This window comes from Pygocentrus nattereri, chromosome 1 (assembly GCF_015220715.1).
Source record: "Pygocentrus nattereri isolate fPygNat1 chromosome 1, fPygNat1.pri, whole genome shotgun sequence".
In the NCBI taxonomy this organism is placed as follows: domain Eukaryota; kingdom Metazoa; phylum Chordata; class Actinopteri; order Characiformes; family Serrasalmidae; genus Pygocentrus; species Pygocentrus nattereri.
In genome coordinates, this window is record NC_051211.1 from 9,736,391 (window position 1) to 9,759,733 (window position 23,343).

Genomic DNA, 23,343 nt, shown 5'->3' on the forward strand with positions numbered 1-23,343 from the left:
GCTCCCATTATTTTTTGAAGGTAAGGAAATCTGCTAGGCGGCACGGTGGCGTGGTGGGTAGCGCTGTCGCCTCACAGTGAGGAGGGCCTGGGTTCCATTCCCCGGCTGGGCGAATGTGACAAAAGGAGTGTCTGCGCCTGTGCCTGTGTCTGCGTGGGTTTCCTCCGGGTTCTCCGGTTTCCTCCCACAGTCCAAAGACATGCAGTCAGGCCAATTGGACGTGCTGAATTGCCCCTAGGTGTGAGTGATTGTCTGTGTCTGTGTGTCTGCCCTGCGATGGACTGGCGACCTGTCCAGGGTGTATCCTGCCTTCCGCCCGAAGACTGCTGGGATAGGCTCCAGCTCCCCCCCGCGACCCTGACGGAGAAGCGGCTTAGAAAATGGATGGATGGATGGATGGATGGAAATCTGCTATTTTTCCACACCTCCGAAGTTCAGTCTTAGAAATTGTTTTGTTTTTTATAATCCAAGTAACCTCAGTCACAAAGTTTGACTTTTCATCTCATAAATCCTTCCTCCACATCCTCCACATCTCAGATGTGCAATTTCAACATGTTAGTGTGGATTTTCTTCCTTTTGTCATTCATTTCAGGTGCAGCGGTAAAGAACAGTTTCTTGACAGCTACACGTTGTTTAGATGGGTTGAGAAACACCTTTTCAGATCTGAATCCTTGATTGAGTGGGGCTTGGTATTCTTCTTTCTCAAAAGACAGCTGGGACAGTTTTGGTGGCCTATTATGTCTTGCTGGGTTATTAAGAGTCCCGTTGTCTCTGTATCTCTGTATTTTTTTTACTTTTACTTGTACTGTTTTCTTGAGGTCATGACGTTAATTGTCTCAATGTCAAAATAAAAAAAAGTTTTTTTTTCATGAGAACACAGCTTGAAATAGTAAAAAATAAGCTGTGATCTCATGGATGCTTTTGGTTGTGATATAAAGTAAAGTTGTGATGTTAAGATAAAAATTTTATCATGACATCAAAGACTATTAGGTTGTCATCTCAAAATTACAGTCCAGAAAATGGGAACAACCACATGGCACCTCTGAACGGGTGAATGGGTGGTCTCTGACTTGTACACAGTACTGTAGCTCTTATTTATTTTTTGCTGGGTTTCATTTCATTTTGTTCTGTTGTTTCGTAGCTTGTTGTCACTTTTGAGCTTTAGCATTGTATTGTATTGTAGATCCCCCAAAAAGAGAAGAGTATTGCTTAAACTTCAGTCCCTGCACTGATAGATGGCGAGATGTTTAAATAAGTTCCGCTCCAGTTCTGTTGGGGTCTGTTGTTATTGACTTTGTTGCTAATTTCGTCTTTATTTTACTGAAGTAACAGTAATTTTACCCTCGGTTGCTCAGCGGATCTACCGTTTCCCTGGAGATGCATATGAAATTACAAGCACCTCCCCTTTAAACGCCGATGCTACATCCCCTTTAAACGTGAACTCTGCAGTGTTGTCACTGTGCGGCATTTTAGTCGGTCGACTTATTTTATCCAAACGGTTTTCCTTCAGGATTCAGGACGTGAACAAGTTTGGTGTCGAGCGAGTTGGCATGACTGTATTAAAAGCCACGTTTTGTCGCGTCTGTCCGTCCTCGGCAATGTTTATTAGAGTTACTTGGTTCGTTTGGACGCTGTTGTCCTTTCTGAACACTGGGGCGGTTCTGGGCTACTTTCACGAAGAGCGCTGGAGTCCAGAGTCTCCTCTCTTAGCTCCGAGGGTCGTTATAGCCTTAATCTGCCGAAACTCGCAGCATTCCCTGCCCTATTTCCTCGGAACCATAGAGCGTTTGAATTATCCAAAGGACAGGATTGCTCTTTGGTAAGTGTTTATCCACGACATTGGGTAGCTTTGACTAACGAGTCTCGTCTTGTGTCTTTTGGCCGATGCTGTGACCTCATACGATGCTGAAGTTGGGTTCCTAGTCGCCAGCTTCTCCTGCGTTTCCCCGTTCCACCTTAAATGGTATAACCGCTGGTATAACGGGGATTTTCGAGCAAGAAGCGGGCGAATAGAAAGCTGACTTCAGCCTCGTTGACCTCATATGTGCTGGCTCCTTGAATTGAATACAAGTGGCAGTAAACGGTGCAGACAGAAGTTTGAAGCCGCATAGCTGGGGATTGGCCTGACTCTGCTTTAATCACACAGCAGGAGCAGTAGTTGTAATTTGAGGTGCTCTTCATCACATTTATTGGAGCTGAGGCTGTAGTTCCACTCCGGAAAGCTTTCAACTATTTCCCCATGGCAAAAACCAAACTGTGTCAAGAGAACTATGCATTTCTATCAGTCTGAGTGCCGGCAGTGCAGGCACAGGCTTGCTTCTGCCTCCGTTTGTTCAAGGGAGACACAAGGAGGAGAAAAATACTGCAAAAAATACCTTTTCATTTCATACTTCAGGTGTCAGTCATCTCTCAGGTCTCCAGACTTAATGTTAATGGCCAATTCTGTCTCCATTCCTCCCCGTTAGTGGTTAGTGGTGGTACTTTTTCTGTTGGAGAGCCTATGTCTCATACATTTCTAGCATTTTATTTTAGGCCTACACTCTTAAAAAAAACTGGTTCTACAAGTGTTCTTTAGTGAAGGGAATTGTTCTATTTAGAACCATGCGTTCTGTATAGAACAATTTCACGCTTGGTGAGATGGTTCTTGACTTTGGAGGAGAATATGTTTTATATGTCTTTTATACCTAAAAAGGATCCGTTATTGTTCTGATGTCAAGCGTGTAACAATAGAAGAAGCCTTCTTGGTGCTATATGGAACCATATACAAAACATTGTCCATCAATCTGTAGAACCGTTTCACCATGCAATGGGCACATGGGCCTTTAATGGCTAAACCAAATCTCGATGCAGCACCTCCCAGGCAGGAACCTGGTTCTCTTCTCTCAGCTTTAAATTCATCCAAAAACTTGGATCTGACATTAGGTTCATTTCCAAAAGCTTCTGTAATTTGGACTTTGATATTGTCCTTATTTCATTTTTATCATGATCAGGGGTCTGTAACTTTGTTCCTCGTCAGGCTTTTCTTGACAGTGAATTTGACCTAAAAACATACAAAACTGTGTTTAGAACCCAGTCTTGTAGTAATTTCCCAAATATGGTATAATGCCAAGACGTTTATCGCTCATGTTGGTCAAAAATGTAATGAAACCCAGTGATGTAGTTAAGTATCCAGTAATGTAATACAATGTCTTGACTGATAATGTAATATTACATTATCACTTGAAACAATTTGGTAGCTTAAAAACAGTTTGGTTTTCAATTACAGGGAATTTAGTACATTCAGATTGATATGTAATAAATTATTACATTATTAGGATTTTGTTATATTTACAGGCTAATTAGTTTTTTCAAATGGGTAATGAAATACTTCTGTCTCTCACACTTTGAAATGTAGTCTTCATTCTACATTTGGGCCACATTTAGAGTTGACGTTAGCATAGACAGTAGGGAGACAATACCAACATGGTACGTATACATATTCAAAACTCAGACTTATCGCTAGACTCAAGTGCAAAAAAGGTGTATGTTATCTGCAATTCGGGCTTTAAATTCTTGCTTTTCCTTCCCATCCTGTCTAAGTGTTGTAACCACAATATTTGTTTCAAAAATGATGTTTTTGTGTGATGTCAAAACCAACCTATAGAACTATATCTGTTCAAGGTGTATAACATTTGTAAGATCACAACAGTACTGCAGTTATACAAATTATGACCAAATATGAATCCCACAGCCTGTCCACCCATATTCATCACATGATAATTGAAAATGTTTTCAGGCATATATCTTTGTTTTATTGATTTTAGGTAAATAAGTACAATTTTGAGACAATAAGGTAGCAGCCCACACCGCAGTATTATGTTATATGACATGCACTAATATTAACATTTAGCCAGTGGCTTTTGTCAGCAGCTGAGAACTGAATTCAGCTCTGTCAGTCACAATGGAGAAGAACAAGATCAGTAGCTTTCTATACTGAAAATCTTCATAAAAGTTACATTACATTATCAGTTAAAACACTGTATTACAATAGTGAGTAAATTGTTACATTATTGTGTATTAATACAGTTTTGACCAACTTAAGTGAAAAACATTACATTTCCAGGGTTATTACATGATTGGGAAATTATTACAGTATTACACTACACTACACTATGTAGATGCCTGATCTTCACACCATTACAAGCTTGTTGGGTGTCCTATTCCAAAACCATGGTTATTAATATGGAGTTATCCCATATTAATGTATCCTTTGCTGCTACAACAGCCTCCGCTCTTTTCTGGGGTGGATTTCCACAAGACAGTGCCACTTAATGAAGAGACATTTCGGAGCTGAACGAACCGCTTCTTACCGGTGAGCTTAGCTAATAGATATGACTCACTGTAAAGAGCCAGACTGCCCATCACTAGGGAAGCAGGAGCGTTTGTTGGGGGGAGGGGGTGTTGTGAACATCTGTCCTGAACAGCTGTATGTACATGAGTGCAAGAATTTCATCTCAGCATGGGAGCGTGGGTGTGCTGATTCTGCTTTAAAGGGCCCATATCATGGAAAAACAAGATTTTGATGCACTGTGTTAAAATTGTTAAAGTTTAAAAATTTATCACTAACTTCCCAGTCCATAAAGTACTTATTTGGAAAAACAGCACATTCTGAATTTATTGTTTTTATGTTGTCACAAAACAACAGCTCATGCACAAATGTGCACATTTTGAGCTGACATCTGCTTAACCCCACCCACTCATGTCAATTCAGTTTTTTATATAGCGCTTTTTACAACAGGCGTTGTCACAAAGCAACTTTACAGAAAAATCTGGGTCCAATTCTGCATGAGCAAGCCAGTGGGAGCAGTGGCAAGATAAACTCCATAAGAGCAAGAGGAAGAAACCTTGAGAGTAACCAATACTTAAAAGGTGAACCCATCCTTCTCTGGTCCACACCAGATAACAAAAGAACACGAGCATTTCAGCTTTATAAATGATGCAAAATACAGTACAGCCAGTCAGAAGAGAGAACATTTCGTATCAGCCTTTAAAGGTACAATAACACATTCCTTTTCATTTTAAAGATAAAGATAGGTTGGAAATGGTTTTCAGTACTTAAAGCTGTACAAACTCACAAGTGGGGCTCAAATGAAAATACAAGGAAAGCCATCATTATCCGGGAAAAGCAGAACAAATCCAGAAGTAGCCCTTGTACATGCAGGTGCTTTTTAAATATGGACCCTGGTAGCCTGCAACCAAGTGTTGATATTTACCCACCAATGCTGTCATTGTTCTATGGAGTAAATGGACAGTAGTTTGGTGGAGGTATCAGTTACTGTGCTACAAAGGCGTTTAAAAAGCCATTTGCCCTAGAAAAGAAACCCTGCTGAAAGAGATATACGTGAAGAGATATACTGAACGCAGGTGCAGAAGTTTTGTATTGGAGATGTTTAAACATGTCACACAGCCTTTACATTGCATACATTCCATCTAAACTGTCAAGATAAACACCACACGTCAGGAGAAGAGTTGCTGGATAGCTGCTTTGCATAAAGCATTAGGTCTGGTACATGAGGAGAGTGATTTTGAGTTCAATCATAGGTTTGGCGTGGATGCAGGAGTATAAGGTTCTCATGGTCTTGTGAGTTATCTGAACCCTGTCTGGAGACCCAGTTCATACTGCCAGCTTTCTCGGCCCAGCTGTGCTGCTAGTGCCTCTGTGGCCAGCACTGAGTCTACATTTTACTGTAGGAAAGCAAAACAATCTAGATTCAGCTGGAGTGATCAGTGAGGTCATACTTCAGTGATGTACCGTCTCCATGCACAGGCAGAGTTAATGGCTGCTAATGCTGTGTTAAACAAATGCTCCAGCTGTTCAGAGCCATCTGGTTAAGCTAATGACTAGAGTAAAATAATGCACCGTGATCAATTTGAAGGTGGTAATTCATGAATTTGGTATAGCTTATGGCGTAGTGGGTAACACAGCTGCCATCCACACTGCAGATTCATGTTTGATTACTGATCCAGACATGCACACCATGCTATACTGAGATGAGTCTTTAGGCAAGACTTCTAATGCTAAATATAAATAAATAAACCAAATTTTCTGTCTATTTTCAAATGTAAAAATCCCAAAAAATTAGGAGGATCCTGAGGATCTGAGTAGCTATTTTGTAAAGGGGGGCACCTAGCTAGTGAGTGGGGTCCAAATAAACCCCCTTCCAAGAAAATGTAGTATGTTGTTTAACTGTATATATTCTACCACTCTGTAAATATTTCCTTCAGTCATTTATGTATTCAGTAAATTTCATCATCATCATCATCATCGTTAACCACTTAGTCCAGATAGGGTCATGGTAGCAGTTGGGAGAGCAGAGAATCCTAGACGACCCTGTCCCCTGCAACTTCCTCCAGCTCATTCCCAGGGACCCAAGCTGCTCCCAGGCCAACTTGGAGATATAATCCCTCCAACAGGGCTTAGGACAACCCTAGGGTCTTGTAAGCCGTGCCTGGTGCACCCCCACCGGGAGGCATCGAGGGGGCATCCAAATCAGATGCCCGAACCACCTCAGCTGGCTCCTCTCAATGCAGAGGAATAGCGGCTCTACTCCGAGCTCCTCCCGGATGACAGAGCTCCTCACCTTATCAAATAGTGTAGTCCGCCACCCTGTGAAGAAAGCTCATTTCCACCGCTTGTATTCGTGATCTCGTTATTTTGGTCATTACCCACAGCTCATGACCATAGGTGAGGGTCAGGATGTAGACCGACCGGTAAACAGAGCTTTGCCTTATGGCTCAGCTCCCTCTTCACCACTACAGTCTGGTACAGTGACCGCATTACTGATGTCCCAGCCTGCAGCCGATCTCACGATCCCTCTTCCCATCACTCGTGATCAAGACCCCGAGATACTTCAACTCCTCCACCTGGGGCAAGTCCTTTCCCCTTACCTGGAGAGGGCATGCCATCCTTTTCCAGGCTAAATTCAGTACATTCAAAGAAAGGAATTTAAAAGCTTTGAATTGAAATACATTGAGTTGTGGTGAAATGTAATATTTCATGCTTTGATTCATTTCCTAAAGAACTGAATCAACCAAATTAAGCCAAATTGTTAAGAGGCCACAGATCTACACCCCTACTCTCTATCTTTGCCTTTCTTTTTTTATTCATTAGTGGCCGGTTACTTTTCAGTTTCACTTCTCATTTGTTGCATTTTAAAGTAATATCATTGTTACTTGTAACAAAGAGTTCATTTTAGAGCAGAGCTTTGTGTATCCGTGTTGTGTAACTGAGCTGCTGTTCTCACAGATCAAATCAAAGAAGATGTTATCTTACACCTGGTTTGGTGTTTCATCTTTTATACCTGTACAATGGAAAATGAGAAGGCCAAAATTTGAGCCTTAAATGAAACAAATGTAAGGTACACTGAATAAAGTGTTAGTTAATCACACTTCTTTGAATGAAAACTCATGTAAACTGAGCCAAGCCAAGTCATACCTTGTTTAATTTTGTGTTTAACAGGGTTGCAACAGATCATAATGCTGACAACACGACGTACCTGCTCCGCGACTGGCTTATCAACGTGCAGAAAATGTATCACTATGTGGAGTGGAGGCCACTAGAGAAGCCTAGGTTTGTAAAATCATGTTCGATTTCTGGGGAGGTGTAAGGTATAATCTGGCTACCAGACATACAGTAGAACATGTGTGAAGCTTGTTGCACCCTCTTAAAACATGACATGTTTGTCTGTTCTGTGCTTGTTCTTCAGTAATTAACTTTATTATACAGAAACTACCTGTAAGGAAGACTCTCCAGAATGAGTAGAATTCATAAACCCGTTTAATCCAAAACACTAAAAAAACAGAATCAGTCAAAAAAACAGTCCAAAGGTCAAAACATAAGAATCCAAAATCAGCCAAACCACCAAAGGGAGAGCCAAAGCAGAGTCAAAGCAATCCAGAAATATCAGCAGTGAGGTAACAAGGCTTGGTATGCAGGGAAAACTGGCAAGACTTTGTACCGAGTTAGTGTACTGAAGGTCCTTAAATAGTCAGGTGAAATGAGCTGCAGGTGAGGGGTCAGGGTGCAAGGAGGGAGAATGTCGGTATTTGGGTGAGACCTCTGGTGGCAAGGACGGGTATTACACCTGACACTACTATAAATTATAATACATGCAGTACTGTTAAAAAGTTAAAACCACCCTTCAATTTATTATAAAAAATACTTGAGAGAGCAGAAAATCAAACTTTACTCTTGCTTCAGGTCTAAAAAATCCACAGATGTTTCTGTCCATTCTTCCACTGTGAGAAGACAACACAATGCTGTGGGTCTGAAAGGATGTGTAGTTGTCAATCAGCTCTTACTGAGAAAACAGTTAACACAAAAGAAGAAAGTTTGCAAATCACACAAAGAAACTGCTGGTGTTCTTATAACAATGGACTGATCATCTCAGAGTCCAGACCTCAACATCACTTAATATGTTTGAGATTACTTGGATTGTGAGATGCAGAAAATACAACCAACTTTTAAGACTGAACATTGGAAGTGTGGAAAATCCCTGCAGAATGGATATTTTCCATATTTTGAGAGACTGAAAGCAAGTCTGGAAGAATTGAAGCAATAATAAATGGAAAGGGTGGGCACGTTAAATACTGAAAAAACTGATATTATATTTAGTTGTTGTTGCGTCTGTTATTTTCTGCTAAATGGATCGTTAACCTCAGAGTTCACTGAAAAATGAATAACTTGTGCTTCATGGCCATTTTAACTGGAAATTAAATAAATAAAGGGTGGTCCCTGACTTTTGCACAGTACTGTGTATTAGGAATGCACTGATGCTGATACTGGTATCGGATGTTGGCCAGATATAATGTTCATTTACTCATAAAAATACACCAATTTTAACATACTATACCATGTGATGTAAGCCTACTGTATGCTACTGCCGTAATGAACAAACTACTTAAGCTTTCAGTGGACGAGGGTCTGTCTTGCTGATGCCATGACAGTTGGACACTGCTTTGGTATATTTCAGGAAACATACAGACTAGCTAAACAGAGGGAAAAACTTGACATCAGCAAGATTTGTAAAATCGTACAGCGAATGCCCGTCTTTATAGAACATACAACTACAGCTCCACCAGACAACCGTCCAGAAAGACTTCAGCAAGACATTACTCGAAATGTGAGCTCGTCAAATTAGCCTAATTAGCCTAATTAGCATTAGTTGTAAGTGACAGAGGAGGAGGATCAAAACTATGAATCGTACGTTACTTAGAGCTCTACAGAACTGGTTTTCTGACATCAAACAAAACTCAGTCTACTTCTCCACTGCAATGCTACTGGATCCAAGGTAACTAATGTAGCATAGCTAGCTAATACACATAATTTAAGATCAGCTAGATTGTACTCATATGCAGGTCATTATAAGTAGTTAATTCAAGTTTATTCAGTTCATTTCAAGTTTATTTGTATAGCGCTTTGTACAACGATGTTGTCACAAAGGAGCTTTACAGAAGTTTGATACATAGGGTTACAACACACACTCACCAGCCACTGTTGCTAGTAAAAGGTTGGACCCCCTTTTGACTTTAGAACTGCCTTAATTCTTCATGGCACACTTTCATCAAGGTGTTGGTTGGTTATTTGAGTTACTGTTGCCTTTCTATCATCTCAAACCAGTCTGCCCATTGTCCTCTGACCTCTCACATCAACAAGACATTTTCATCCACACAACTGCCGCTCACTGGATATTTCTTCTTTTTCGGACCGTGCTCTGTAAACTCTAGAGATGGTTGTGCATGAAAATCCCAGTAGATCAGCAGTTTCTGAGATACTCAGACCAGCCCGTCTGGCACCAGCAACCACGCCACGTTCAAAGTCACTTAAATCACCTTTCTTCCCCATTCTGATGCTCCGTCTGCACTTCAGCAAGTTGTCTTAACCACCTCTACATGCCTAAATGCATTGAGTTGCGGCCATGTGATTGGCTGATTAGCTATTTGTGTTAACAAGCATTTGAACAGGTGTACCTAATAAAGTGGCCGGTGAGTGTATATCCCCCAGTGAGCAAGCTAGAGGTGACAGTGGCAAGGAAAAACTCCCTCAGACTGGAGGAAGAAACCTTGGGAGGAACGAAGACTCACAAGGGGGGACCCATCCTCCTCTGGTCAAACAGTATTTACAATTTAATAAGCTAAATACCAAATAAAAGCTAAGAGGATCTCTGTTTGAAGTCTAGATGGTAAAGCTTTAGGAATTGCACTGGTAGAGGCAGTCTCTAATAATCAAAAGCTAAACTAAACAAGTATGTTTTCAGTCTGGACTTAAACGTTGAGACTGTTATTCATTATGGTATCGGTGTCTGGAAATACTAAGAACATATAGTCCTAGTCTATCTCCAAAAAATGGTACTGAAGCATCCCTACCTTATATGTTATGTTATGCATTTATGATTGTAAGGAAATAAAGTGTAGGCTCACATATGGAACTTTAGCCAGACATTGTAATAAGGAATATAAACATGGCACTTGGTCTATAAATGACAATGAATATATGTTTTGAACGAAACTGAACCGCAAAATAAATTCCGTATAAATTTATACATTTTGTAATGCGTCTCTTCCCTCCCTCAGAGCATATCCAGATGACGGTGGACCCAAAAATTGGCCGAATGTCCGATACGCTCATGTGATGAAACTACGCCAAGCTGCCCTGGATTCAGCTCGAGAGATGTGGGCCGACTACTTAATGGTGTGTGTGTTTGCTTTCTCTGTCTGAGCTAACAAAGAAGGCAATAAAAACAAAGCAAACCACTCTGAACAGAGAAAGCGTCAGTCCATGGTTTTCACATCTTGTCCTTCTCACGAGACCACAAGGTCCCAAAATTGTAATTAAAATTGCTTTATTGTTGCTATTTTTGTACACCATGCTTGATGCATGTTGTCCAAGGAACATGGGCTGTGTCTTTTGGACAGGGTCAACCTGTGATTTAAAGAGAGAGTGACAGCATAAAGAGTCTGTCCAACTGAGACTTCTTTGTACTCAAAAAGCTGGCATTTTGTGATAAAAGCAGCCCTTAAAGCCATAAGCAAGATGTAAGCAATGTCATCCAGAGTGGTTTGATGTGAAATGTTCTATTCTAGAGAAACTTGCCGTCCCAGAATTGTTCAACTTAAGTTATTCACTTTGAACCAGACCTTCAAAGTAATGAATTATTTTAAAAGCTACACCACAGCAAGCTATTATGCACAAAGTTTACAGACATGTTACTTGACATCTGAGGCAATGTTTCGCAATAGTTTTGAGAATGTTTTGACCTGAAACAAAACATCTTATACATGCAAAGTGGAGAGGTACATGCATGCGGTCTTACAGCATATATAGATATATTTTTCAGACTATTTTTTTGAAAGGCAACATTACATAAAAGCTCATGGGACACATGTAGGCTGACTGGCCTTTTGGGATAGTAAATAAAATGGCTACATTTGCATTGTGGAAATTCTTTGTGTCACCGCCATTGAGTCAGTAAGCTTCTCTATAATGTAACATTTCACATCAAACTCAATGTTTTTTTTTTAAATCCCAGTGATGGAATGAAACAAAAAAAAATTCAAAATCATTGGAATTCCCCTTTAATATTTAAAGTAACAGTTTACTGAAAATGTAATTCGCCCAGGTTTCCCCCTCACCCCAAATTTAGTCAGTTGGTCAAGAGAGTTTTGGTGTCTGACTTTGCTTTTTTTTTTTGTTTTGCCCTGAAGCTAGAAAGCCAACATAACAGAAGAGATAGAGTTCAAATACTTGTTAGATACATTAGCCTTGTAGTTCAAGTGCATAAGTAAAGAAGCAAACTTTGAATACAAAACATGTCCTGACCAGTAAACTACATTTGGGGTCAAAATGATAAGTCAATTTTTCAGTGAACTATTCTTTTAAGCACTATGGAAGTAATGAAACACATATTTTCAGGTTCATTGCAATTTTCTATTTCAATTGCAAATACGAACTGTAAAATTTATACGTAACTTTAGAAAGAAAGCCCACTCTTTTACATAAGATGCATCCAGAAATCTGACCGTGTTTTCCAGGAAAGATGGCAAAAGAAAAACACTAGGAACACACCCACAGCCAAAACAGCGATACAGTTTTAGGTTTTGCCACAAGCGTTCTCTTTTGCTATGCTGTTTTGGAATCATTGCATCCTTATTAAGCACATAGTAATATATTAGCTAGGAGGCTGCTGCTATTGTGCTATCACACATTCAAATGTTAAAAGTCCTAAAATTCCACTCTGATTAAGCTAATTGCATCTACAACTTTGCTCGTCAGTCTACACACATGTTAAATTCCTAAAAAAGTCCTAAAATTATTTTTTTACTGCTTACTAGCTTCCTGTCAATGTTTTTGAAACCTGGTAAGTTGCACAGAACAATCATCATAATAGAGTGATTTTATAGGCCTGCATTTATCTGCAGCCAAATTGGTTTCATATCATTGAAACATTGATTATAAACTTTAGAGGGGTAGTGAACATGGCTTTTTTTATTTACCTCAGTAAAAAGTTTATTTTCACGTGTTTTCTTTTTATTTCAGGTAGCAGACTGTGACAACCTTCTGACCAATAGGGACGTGTTGTGGAAGATGATAAAAGAGAATAAAACTATCATTGCTCCGATGCTGGAATCTCGTGCTGCCTATTCCAACTTCTGGTGTGGAATGACCTCCCAGGTTTGTGTGCATGTTTGTATGAATTTAAACTTTTCATGTAACGCTGCATTGAATGTAGCATGAATGTGGTATAACGTGGTATGGATTAAAAGTTTAGAACTCTCTCTTACAACAGAATTATTTCTCACGTAGTGAATTTCCTGTAAAATTACACCATGCATTTGTTATTGCTGACAATAATTTTGACTTCTGTGGGTTAAAGTCATGATAAAGATATTCAGCATGCATAATGTTAAGAGCAGAGATGAACTTGCCTCTGTGTTCCTAAAGGGCTACTACAAGCGGACTCCTGCCTACATACCCATGCGGAAGCAGGTGCGGAAGGGCTGCTTTGCTGTTCCCATGGTTCACTCCACCTTCCTGATAGATCTGCGCAAAGAAGCCTCCAGACTCCTCGCCTTCCACCCACCACATCCGGACTACAGCTGGGCCTTCGATGACATCATAGTTTTCGCCTTCTCAGCCCGAATGGCAGGTGAGTGCCTGGTAAAACACACACACACACACCACACATGCTCCAAAGCCTTGTATGGTGATTATCATCTCTGGCTCACAAAAGGGCAGATAGACTATAAATGATAGTTAAGTGAAAAATCAAATGTACACCATTTCCTGTCTTACCCCAGATATAGTCCTTCAGACATGTTAGGTGTCCAAAGTTTGCTTCTTAATTTTGTGCTGGAACTATAATGAGGCCAAAAAGTAATGGAAGTTTACACTTACTTTAATGATTTCTGTCACTATATGAGGTAGTTCTCTACATCATATGCAAAAGTTTGAAGACCCCTGTTCAAATAACATTGTTGATGTTGTAAGTGAAAAAAGTGAACAAGGGACAAACTTAAACTTGCCATTTTTTTTGCAGATTACAGTGCACAATTTCTCTTTATTTGACATATAACATATTGGGAAAAAAAATCAAAACATAAAATTGAAAATGTGCGGCCGAATTTCATGTTTTATTTTTTCCAGTGTGTTTAATTAATTATTTGATTATTATAAATCACAGCAATTTACCACATTGGCTGATTCACTGTCTTACTTCGTAGCTGTTAATAACTCCCAAATGATTATGGAAAATAGACAAACATTACTCAGTGCTTATGTTATAGTACTAAGTCAGAAGTTACAACTTCTGTTACTTTTACATTATTATTGTCTCAATAAATGTTATTTCTATTTTCTTCTATTCTCTTTTATGTATATGAAATTGCCTCAACCCAACTGATGGCACACACTATAAACTCTGCAAATTCCTTGCTACAAACATAAACTAATGATCACTAGCAACTGGGAAAAATCATAGCTGTCAGCTTAAACAATAACTAAAGAAATCAGCTCAGATTATGAAGTAATTGTATTTAAAGTTTCTGTACAAAGCTAAAGATGAAAACTTGGAATGTCTATGCTGGCTGACTACAGTTTGAGGTGAGGGAAAAACTGTGAAATTAATATTTACAGCATTTTTCTCTATAAAGGACGGGTAGAGGGTACATGTTTCTGTAATATGAGCATTAGTTCAGAACTGGGACAATCTGTTTTGTCTTTTCTGCTTTTTCAGATGTGCAGATGTTTGTTTGTAACAAGGAACCTTATGGGTATTTCCCCGTTCCTTTGCGCTCCCACAACACTCTTCAGGACGAGGCAGACAGCTTCATTCACTCTGTGCTTGAGGTCAATGGTGAGTTTCCCAGTTGAAAGCAAAGCAAAAGTACAATAATGCAAAACTCAGTGACCACCCTTTAACCATTTGATTTAACTAGTCAGAACTGCCAATAAGTACAAATGATTCACTTTTCAGGTTCAAGAAAAAGCAGAAAACATACATTTAACAGAACATTACACACGTACATAAATACAGTTTCCGTTCTTTAATAGATACTTCCTCAAATAAATCTGCAGGGATGTTTTTTATAGACCTCCAAAGTTCAGTCTTAGAAGTTGGTTGGTTTACAAAGTGGCCATTTTGACTGGAGCATAAGTAGATGAAGGATAGTCTCTGACTTTTGAACAATACTTGTGACTTTTGAACAATAATGTTTTCGTTATCTGGTGGCTGCCTCAGGCTTACTCATCTGTATTCCCACACAGTGCGAAATCCACCAGTGGAGCCTTCCAGATACCTTCCTGCCCCTATAAAAAAACCTGACAAGATGGGCTTTGATGAGGTATGCTTTGGTCTTTGTTGTGGTGGTGATATTCTTTGGGTAGTATTTTGTCTTACAAAGCTCTGCATCATCACTGGATTAAAAATATATTTCAGGACAAAACCTTCTCTGAACTACCATAAGACAATATCTCAGGCATCAGGCAGTGTATTTCTAACCATTTAAAGCCATAACTTTATATGAGGGAGCTTTTTCTGATTTGATACATTTCTTGAAAATGGGGCGTTTCACATCAGACACCTCTGAATGACATGAAAACTTTAACAATGTAATTATGCATAATTTAGAGAAATCAATGGAATTTAAGTATCTGTGCTTGTGGCATGTGTTTTAATGGTTGCAGGTGTTCATGATAAATCTGCAGCGCCGAACTGATCGGAGAGAGCGTATGCTCCGCGCACTCTATGAGCAAGAAATCGACTGCAAGGTTGTGGCTGCTGTTGACGGCAAGTAAGTTAGTTTTCCTTAACTTCACTTAGCAGCTGCGGCTAACATTTATTTAGCTTTTAACAGTTGTTCAGAGGAAACTGCGGAAAAACACAGAAATGCATTAAATAAACAGTCAAAGCCTTTATTTTTCTGTTTTCCTTAGAGCCATGAATGTGAGTGAGATCCATGATTTGGGGATCCACATGCTGCCAGGCTACAGTGACCCTTACCATGGCAGGCCTCTTACGAAAGGGGAACTTGGCTGCTTCCTCTCCCACTACAACATCTGGAAAGAGGTTAAGAGCAATGGCTTGTAAATGTGGCTTGTATTATCCGCTGAGGGTCTAATATTTGGTTCTTTAATTTTGCACTGTGTCTATGGATGCTTAGCGTCATGCAAATTGTATGCCTAAATCATCAATCACCACTTGTCTCAAATGGAGTTGATACGTAATCAAATTGTTATATTATCTCGAAAAACGTTTTCACACTGTATCACGTACTATCGTCAAGAAAACAGTATCTGTTAGCTGCATTAGCCTTATAACTTGTGCAGAACGTCCAACAGCCAACATGTTTTGGCTCTTCAAATATATTTGAGGTAAGGGGTAATTTTTTAACCAAACAATCGCTTTAATTTGCAGATTGTGGAAAGAGGGCTGAAGTCTTCACTGGTGATAGAAGACGACTTGCGGTTTGAGGTTTTCTTCAAGCGTCGCCTGAAGAATCTGTTGAGTGAGGTGCAGAGCGAAGATCTGGACTGGGATCTTATGTGAGTTGGGCAGTTCCCCAGAAACACTCAGCACTCAGGCATGATTATTTATGGATCGCACATGTCACTTTTTCTCTTCTCTATCTCAGCTACATAGGCAGAAAGAGGATGCAGGTGGACCGACCAGAGAAGGCGGTGCCCAACATACACAACCTAGTGGAGGCGGACTATTCCTACTGGACACTGGGTTACATGATGTCGTTACAGGGTGCCAAAAAGCTCCTGAAGGCAGAACCACTCAGCAAGATGCTGCCTGTGGACGAGTTTCTTCCTATTATGTTCAACAAACATCCTGTGTGAGTTTCTCAGCTGGAGGGAAACCTCCATACATCTTTAAATGTGCACAGTTGTAATTTTACTACATGCACACCAGTGGTTTCATATTTGTCTGATTAAGGCAGGTAATTGAGTAAGCTCTGGTCATGTAAATAGCGTGAGAGGAAGAGGCCACCCTCATGTTAAGCCTTTTGTCAAAATAGACCTCATTAGATATTTATATGGAAGGGGAACAAAGCAACATTAGTATTTAATATGGCCCTTCCTCTAGGAATACTCAGTTCGTGTGCCAAGACTATGCATCCCTGCATTAGGTCGTCTGTGAGAAAATGTTTCCTGGACAGAAAAAAGTTTGTCTGTACCTTTTTATTTGCATAATTATACCAGGCAAGCCAAATGTCCTTTCAACAAAAATCTAACCACTTTGGGAGCCACAACATTTTATGTCCATTTTATCATCTTAGCTGTAAATAGGTCTCAGTATGTGCTGATGCGGAAGTCAGGCTTAAAAGGCTGACTAGGACATAGGTGAAAAAAATTTAGAATAATGAAACCGCAGACTTGCTTTGCTCTGCTTTAAGCTTCAGCTCAGCTCCGGAGCCACATGATGCCGGCCCATGACCAAGAATGTTCAAACTTTTTTTTTCCATGACTTGTTAGATACATTAGCCTTGTAGTGAAGGAGCAAATAAGAAAAAAGTAACCTTCAGACCTCAAGCATATCGTGGCTGATTGCATTTGGAAAAAGAAGAAATTTGTGCAAATTGGATTTTTTATGATTTTACTACTGTGAGTCGTTTACTACTGTTTGTGGTTAGTGAGAGGTTAAATCATGTTATTCACCTGATTTATATATGATAACAATATTATGACACAGTACATCTGTTTATCTTTTTGCCTTTTTCAGCTCAGACTACATGGAGCAGTTTGAGAACAGAGACTTGAAAGCCTTCTCAGCTGAGCCCCTGCTGGTCTACCCCACCCACTACACAGGTGAGCCAGGCTACGTCAGTGATACAGAGACGTCCACTGTGTGGGACAACGAGACCGTGCGCACAGACTGGGACAGGAAACGCTCACGCAAAACTCACGAACAGGCCGAGATCAGCACAGAGGCGCAGAACTCAGACGTGCTGCAGTCTCCTCTGGACAGCACAGCTCGGGATGAGCTATGACCTGCACTGTTTGGACCCTTTTGGGATGGAGCAATCACTCCTATTTTTTTAAAAAGGTCTTGGGACATGCCACACTATTTTTGCCTTTTGACTGACCAAAGAATGATTTTAACATGTTTTCTTTATTTTCTTCAGAATTTTTTGTTTTCTTTTTCGAGTCTCTGTATAGGGGTGTAAAATTCTTCACAGTAAACGGATTTGATTCATTTTGATTATGATTCACAATTAGTGTATTTTGAAAGCTCAAATTTCACTATGATTAAATTTTATTATTTTGGTGCAATTCAGATTTATTTTCTAAAAATACATTGAATCCACAACATTTCGGCCAAAAATAAGCGCATACAGTACTGAGACCATTATTTAATTTCCAGGCAACACTGTCATTAATTTAATTCATTGATTTAATTCAAAGTTATTCATTGTTTCAGCCTCAAGAAAAAAGCAGACAACATGTATTTCACAGATAAATCAGCAATATATTACAAATATATCAGACAAATATAAGATTATATATATTTCCCCACCTCCAATGTTCAGTCTTAAAAGTTGGTTTCCCAGTCCAAGTTATCTGAAATATATTCAGTAATGTTGAGGTCTGGACAATTTGTCCTTATTTTTGTCTTTTTTCTTTCTTGGTAAGAGCTTCTTGACAGCTACACACCCTTTCATGCTCATAGGGCTGAGTTGTCTTCTCACAGTGGAAGGATGGACAGAAACACCTATGGATTTTTTTTAGATCTGAAGCAAGAGTAGAGACTGATTCTCTCCTCTCTCTCAAAGAATGAAACCTTTAAAAGCTTTTCTTCTGATGGGAACGGTTTTGGTGGCCTACCAAGTCTGGTACGGTTATTAGGAGTCACATTTACTTTGTCTTTCAATTGTTCTTTAGCCTCTAGTTTTGGAAACTCTTGGTTATTTTCCCCCACTTATTAAAAGGTTCTTTACATGTGCTGTAGATGGTTCTGTGAAGAACTCTTTTGAAAAGGGTTCTAGCTCTTTCAGCTCAAGACTCATCGTACCAAAATGCACCACAGAGCGCCACAGGAAGTCATTCTTACCTGTGGCCATCAAACTCTATAACTCCTCCCTCAGTGTGTGATTCACAAAACTCAATACCAAACTGTTCATATGTGCAATAACAACAATTGTGTGTGCAATAACTCAAGAGGGACACTAACTTAATTTAAATAATTTAAATAATTGTAACTGCTTTATACCTGATGTTTCATATTACTATCAAAATCACGGCCACCTTACTATATTCTTGAGTACTTAAATCTGGTGTACATACTGTAAATTCTCTATATTGTCTTAAATTATTAGTAAAGTGTTTATTTTTACATAAATGGCTGCAACTGTAACAACTGCAATTTCCCCCTGGGATCAATAAAGGAATCTGAATCTGAATCTGAATCTGAATATGGCACCCAGAGGGGTTTTTCTATTTTTTTAAAATCGTCAAGTTTTACAGTACACAGTAGAGGAACCCTTTTTGGTGCTATATAGAACCCTTTTTAAAGGGGTTTTACATACAGCCATCTACAGCACATTCTCCATCAGTCTGAGGAACCCTTTCACAGAGAAAAGAGCCCTTTAATCATGCAAAGGGTTCTTTGAGTGTTCATGGTTCTGTATAAAACCTTTTTTTTAAACTAAAGAACCCTTGAAGAACTTCAATTTTTACGTGTGTATCTAATATGCTTTTAATAGCTGCTAAAAAATGAAAAACCTGTACTTGAGAGTCGTTTTGACCAGAAATGTATGAAAAATGATTTCAGACTTTTACCCAGTACTGTATGTTGTTAATGGCTGTTATAAATGAATTATGAAGTATTTGAATATTCCAAAATCAGTGCAGGTGAATCGCTACCTTCAGATGTGTTTTACACCCCTAGCAGTTTTGTAATCTATAACCTCTGTCCCTTGTTTCTTCAGACTGTCGTATGTCCCTGTGAATAGCAGTGTCAGTATAAGCACTCCATTTCCTGTAACTAGAACTTTGCTGGCTGCTGTGCTCCCCATCCTAAAGTCCCTGAGGAAAGGGTGAGAGATTTGTTTACATAAACTACGTATCCAAAATTAGTACAGTTTCTTCTGAAATCAAGGGTATTAATGGGAAGTTTGCTCTCCCTTGGCTTTGATTGCATTTGGCAGCAGGAGCATTAGTGAGGTCACTTATTGATGTTGGATGATCAGTTCTGGACCACAGATGTAACTCTGACTCATCCTAATGGTATCGTATGGTGCTTCATCTTTCCAGATGACAACATTCCACTGCTCCACAACCATGTGTTTTGTATGGGGGCCTTCATACCCTTCTGTCTGACACTAGGCATTGGGCATGGTGACTCCAGAGACATCCCATTCTATTTTCAGAGCTTTTCTATGGAGATTGTACAAGCTGTGTGTGTGCAGCTGAACATGTATATCAGCAGTGGTGCAGTTTAAAGCTTAAGTCAATAATTAGAAGAAGTGTTTGGATATTTTTGGACATATAGTGTAGCACTGTTGTGCTCGCTATGCTTGCCACTGTTAGTGATGTTTTAAATGAAAAAGCAGTCATATTTTTGTGCATGATGTTAAAGCCTTTCTTTTATTTCTGTTATGTTGATCTTGTATGCATTAAACAGAAGATGAAACCATGTTTGAGGGTGGGGTCCCAGTCGATCTATCTTCAGTCTGTCACGTTCTTTCATTAACCCCATCCGCTGCCAGTACCTCATTCACAGTTAGTAGTTGTACAGCAGTATCATCAGAGAAGCCACACAGATTCCACATGGCCACAAAGTCTTTGAATGGATGATTGAACATGCAGTTTTGTAGTAAGTGATGATCTGGGACCCCTTAGATTGGCCTTTTTGTACGTAGCTGATATAAATGAAATGCTTTGAATTTACTTGACTGAATTGCAGTTCGTATTTCACATGCATTGTGTGTGCACGTATTACATATAAGTTAACCTTTCAGTACAGGGGAGGACATAATGCCGTTGTGATGTGCTTATTAAGCATTAACACACCAGTAGTTGGTAATTAACTGGTTGCTTATTATGACATTCATTGAGCAATAACTACGGTGAATACAGCATTTTCTAGAGCATTCATAACACACTCATCCAGCCTACTGAGGCAGAGACGAGACGAGGGAAAAAAGATTTAAAATTTCTCTATAGCTCGGTTCATTTGCATTTGCAATAGATATTATAATAATTGCTAAATAAATAATGTCAGCATGTCAATCTTAGTTCAACTGTTAATTTTGTTAAGTATCAGGTCCTGGCTTGATAAAGCTTAACCAGAGCAGTACATGTGATAAGGAAAATGCTTCTCCCTCATTAATGCTACATATTGTGGTAATAAGCAGCCAGTTAATTATCAACTACTGATGTGTGAAGTCTTAATAAACTCGTTACAACGGCCACAACACTCCAGTGTTACTCAAATGTATTAATACGATTTTGTCTTTCACTTTACAATTTTGGTAATAACTGTGTTGATTTCATGTATTTTATCAATGTAGAAGTTATGTAAATTGAATGTATCAGATTTTTTCAGTATAGCACTCTCTCTCCAAAAGCACAAAACAAATAGCAAGCCGCCACCGCATTATGTACCGAATGTGCCTTAAAAATGTAGAGTGAAATACACTTCTGTGTAGATGTGTTTGTGTGTCCTTTAAGGTTGACTCTTGTACCACAGGTATCTCAGTGTGCACAGATGTCTGAGAACTGTAAATTACAGGGTTTTTAGATCCAGGGTGTGCTTTTTGTGGTAGACATCTTCTATGGCATTTTGTTGAGTGATAGTTTGCTATAACCTCACATCTCCAGTTATAATGACACAGTGTGGAGACAAAATCTTGCTGGGCCTTTATTTCTGCTCCCTGATGGTTCTTGGGAAGCCTCTCTTTAGGGCTACATTTGGCTTACAGTAGAGATAAGCCCTGCTTACACTCATCATTTCTGCACTGTACTGTAGTGGCATGTGTGATAACAATGCAACTGCTAAATCACACAACGTAAAAGTATCTGTCGTGCAGCAATAGTTTACACAGTAGGGCTGTAAGATTCGTTTGAAATCAAAATCATAATGGGAAAATAAAATTTTCAAATTGCAAGAGCTGCAATTGTAGTGTGACGGTCTATCATTAACAATGTTGATGTGCTACAGGGTTTAAGCAGGGAAAGTTTACCTAATAACTTGTGAGCTTGTGAACTGCATTTGAATGAATTTGATTAATCAGAAGCAACCAAACATCCATGTGTTGTGACATCACAACCATAAATACCTGGCAGGTTGGTGCACTGTGGTAAGAGTTCAAGTCTAAGCCAGAAAACGTATATGCTGGTCTTCTTCAGAAAAAGGCCCATACCTCAGTTGATAGGAAACAATTGCAATTTAAATCGTAATCGCAATATTGGTCAGAAAAATCGTGATTAGATATTTTGCCAAAATCGTTCAGCCCTAATACACAGTGCTTTTCCAAAGGCTCAGTGGCTTTTAGAGTACAGTATACTTTTACCACGGCAACTTATTGACTGCTCTGTGGGGGTCCTGTCCATTAAAGAACAGGGTGAAAGGGGGCCAACAAAGTATGCAGAGAAACAGATAAACTATACTCTGTAGTTGTAGAAACAGGACCTACACCATATGGCCAAATATATATGAACACCTATATATTGCACCCATGTGAGCTTGCTGGACTTCTTTTTCCAGAACCATGGGCATTAATTTGGAGTTGCCCCCCACTTTGTGGCTATAACAGCCTCCACTGTTCTGGAGTGGCTTTCCACAAGAATTTGGAGTGTATCTGGGAACTTGTGCCTATTCAGTCAAAAGAGCATTTGTGAGGTCACTGATGTTAGACCAAAAGGCTTGGCTTACAATTGACCAATTCATCCCATAGGTGTTCAGTGCGGCTGAGGTAAGAGCTCTGTACAAGTCACTGGAGTTCCCTCACACCAAACCCATCAAACCATGCCTTCATGAAGCTCACTTTATGCAAAGGGGCACAGTCATACTGGAACATGGAAGGGCCATGACCAACCGTTGCCACAAAGTTGGAAGCATAAAATTGTCCAAAATATCTTTGCATGCTGTAGCACTAACATCACCCTTCACTGGAACTAAGGGGTCTAAACCCTGAAAAACAACCTTAGACAATTATCCCTCCTCCAAGAAACTTTACTGTTGGCACTGTAGGAAGTGTTTTCCTGGCATCCACCAAAATTTGTCCATCAGACTGTCAGATAGTCAAGTGTGATTCATCATTTCAAAGGTTTCCACTGCTCCAGAGCCCAGTGGTGGCATGCTTCTCACCCCCTGCCCTGGCACTTGCCATTGTTCATTTTGATCTTAGGCTTGTTTGTAGCTGCTGAGCCATGGAAACCATTTTATGAAGCTCCTAATGGCCAGTTCTATTGCAGATGTTGTTTCGAGAGGCAGTTTGGAGCCCTGTAGTTAGTGATTGAATAGAGGATAGGTTGCCATGAGTTTCAGCACTCAGTGGACCCACTTTGTGAGTTTGTGTGGTTTGCAGCTCTGTGGCTGAGCTGTTACTTCTAGACACTTTCATTTCACAATAATAGCACTTACAGTTGATTTGGACAGATCTAACAGGACAGAAATATCGCAAACTGACTTGTAGCAGAGGTGGCATCATATGACAGTACCATGTTAAAAGTCACTAAGCTCTTCAGTACAGCCTATTCCACTGCCTCTGTGTATTGAGACTGCAGGGATATGTGCTTACTTTTGTCCACCTGTTAGCAGTGAGTGTGGCCAAAACACCTGAACTCAATAAATAGGAAGG

General features: G+C 39.6%; 1 protein-coding gene across 1 annotated transcript; it reads left to right on the forward strand.

Annotated features, from left to right (window-relative positions):
* Positions 1–1,490: 1,490 nt before the first annotated feature.
* On the forward strand, positions 1,491–18,542 carry colgalt1a (collagen beta(1-O)galactosyltransferase 1a). Its single transcript, XM_017701491.2, has 12 exons — positions 1,491–1,819; positions 7,499–7,609; positions 10,612–10,729; positions 12,575–12,709; positions 12,980–13,184; positions 14,271–14,390; positions 14,801–14,877; positions 15,221–15,327; positions 15,470–15,602; positions 15,951–16,078; positions 16,168–16,374; positions 17,262–18,542. The coding sequence occupies exons 1-12, from the start codon at positions 1,551–1,553 to the stop codon at positions 17,527–17,529; spliced, it is 1,878 nt and encodes a 625-aa protein (XP_017556980.2). The 5' UTR covers positions 1,491–1,550; the 3' UTR covers positions 17,530–18,542.
* Positions 18,543–23,343: the final 4,801 nt, after the last annotated feature.

Excerpts from the sequence above, each read along its gene's own strand:
- colgalt1a (XM_017701491.2), top strand. The coding sequence starts at position 1,551 with ATGACTGTATTAAAAGCCACGTTTTGTCGCGTCTGTCCGTCCTCGGCA. Across the intron at positions 15,328-15,469 it reads GTGGCTGCTGTTGACGGCAA|AGCCATGAATGTGAGTGAGA; the intron begins GTAAGTTAGTTT and ends TGTTTTCCTTAG. Across the intron at positions 15,603-15,950 it reads ACTACAACATCTGGAAAGAG|ATTGTGGAAAGAGGGCTGAA; the intron begins GTTAAGAGCAAT and ends TTTAATTTGCAG.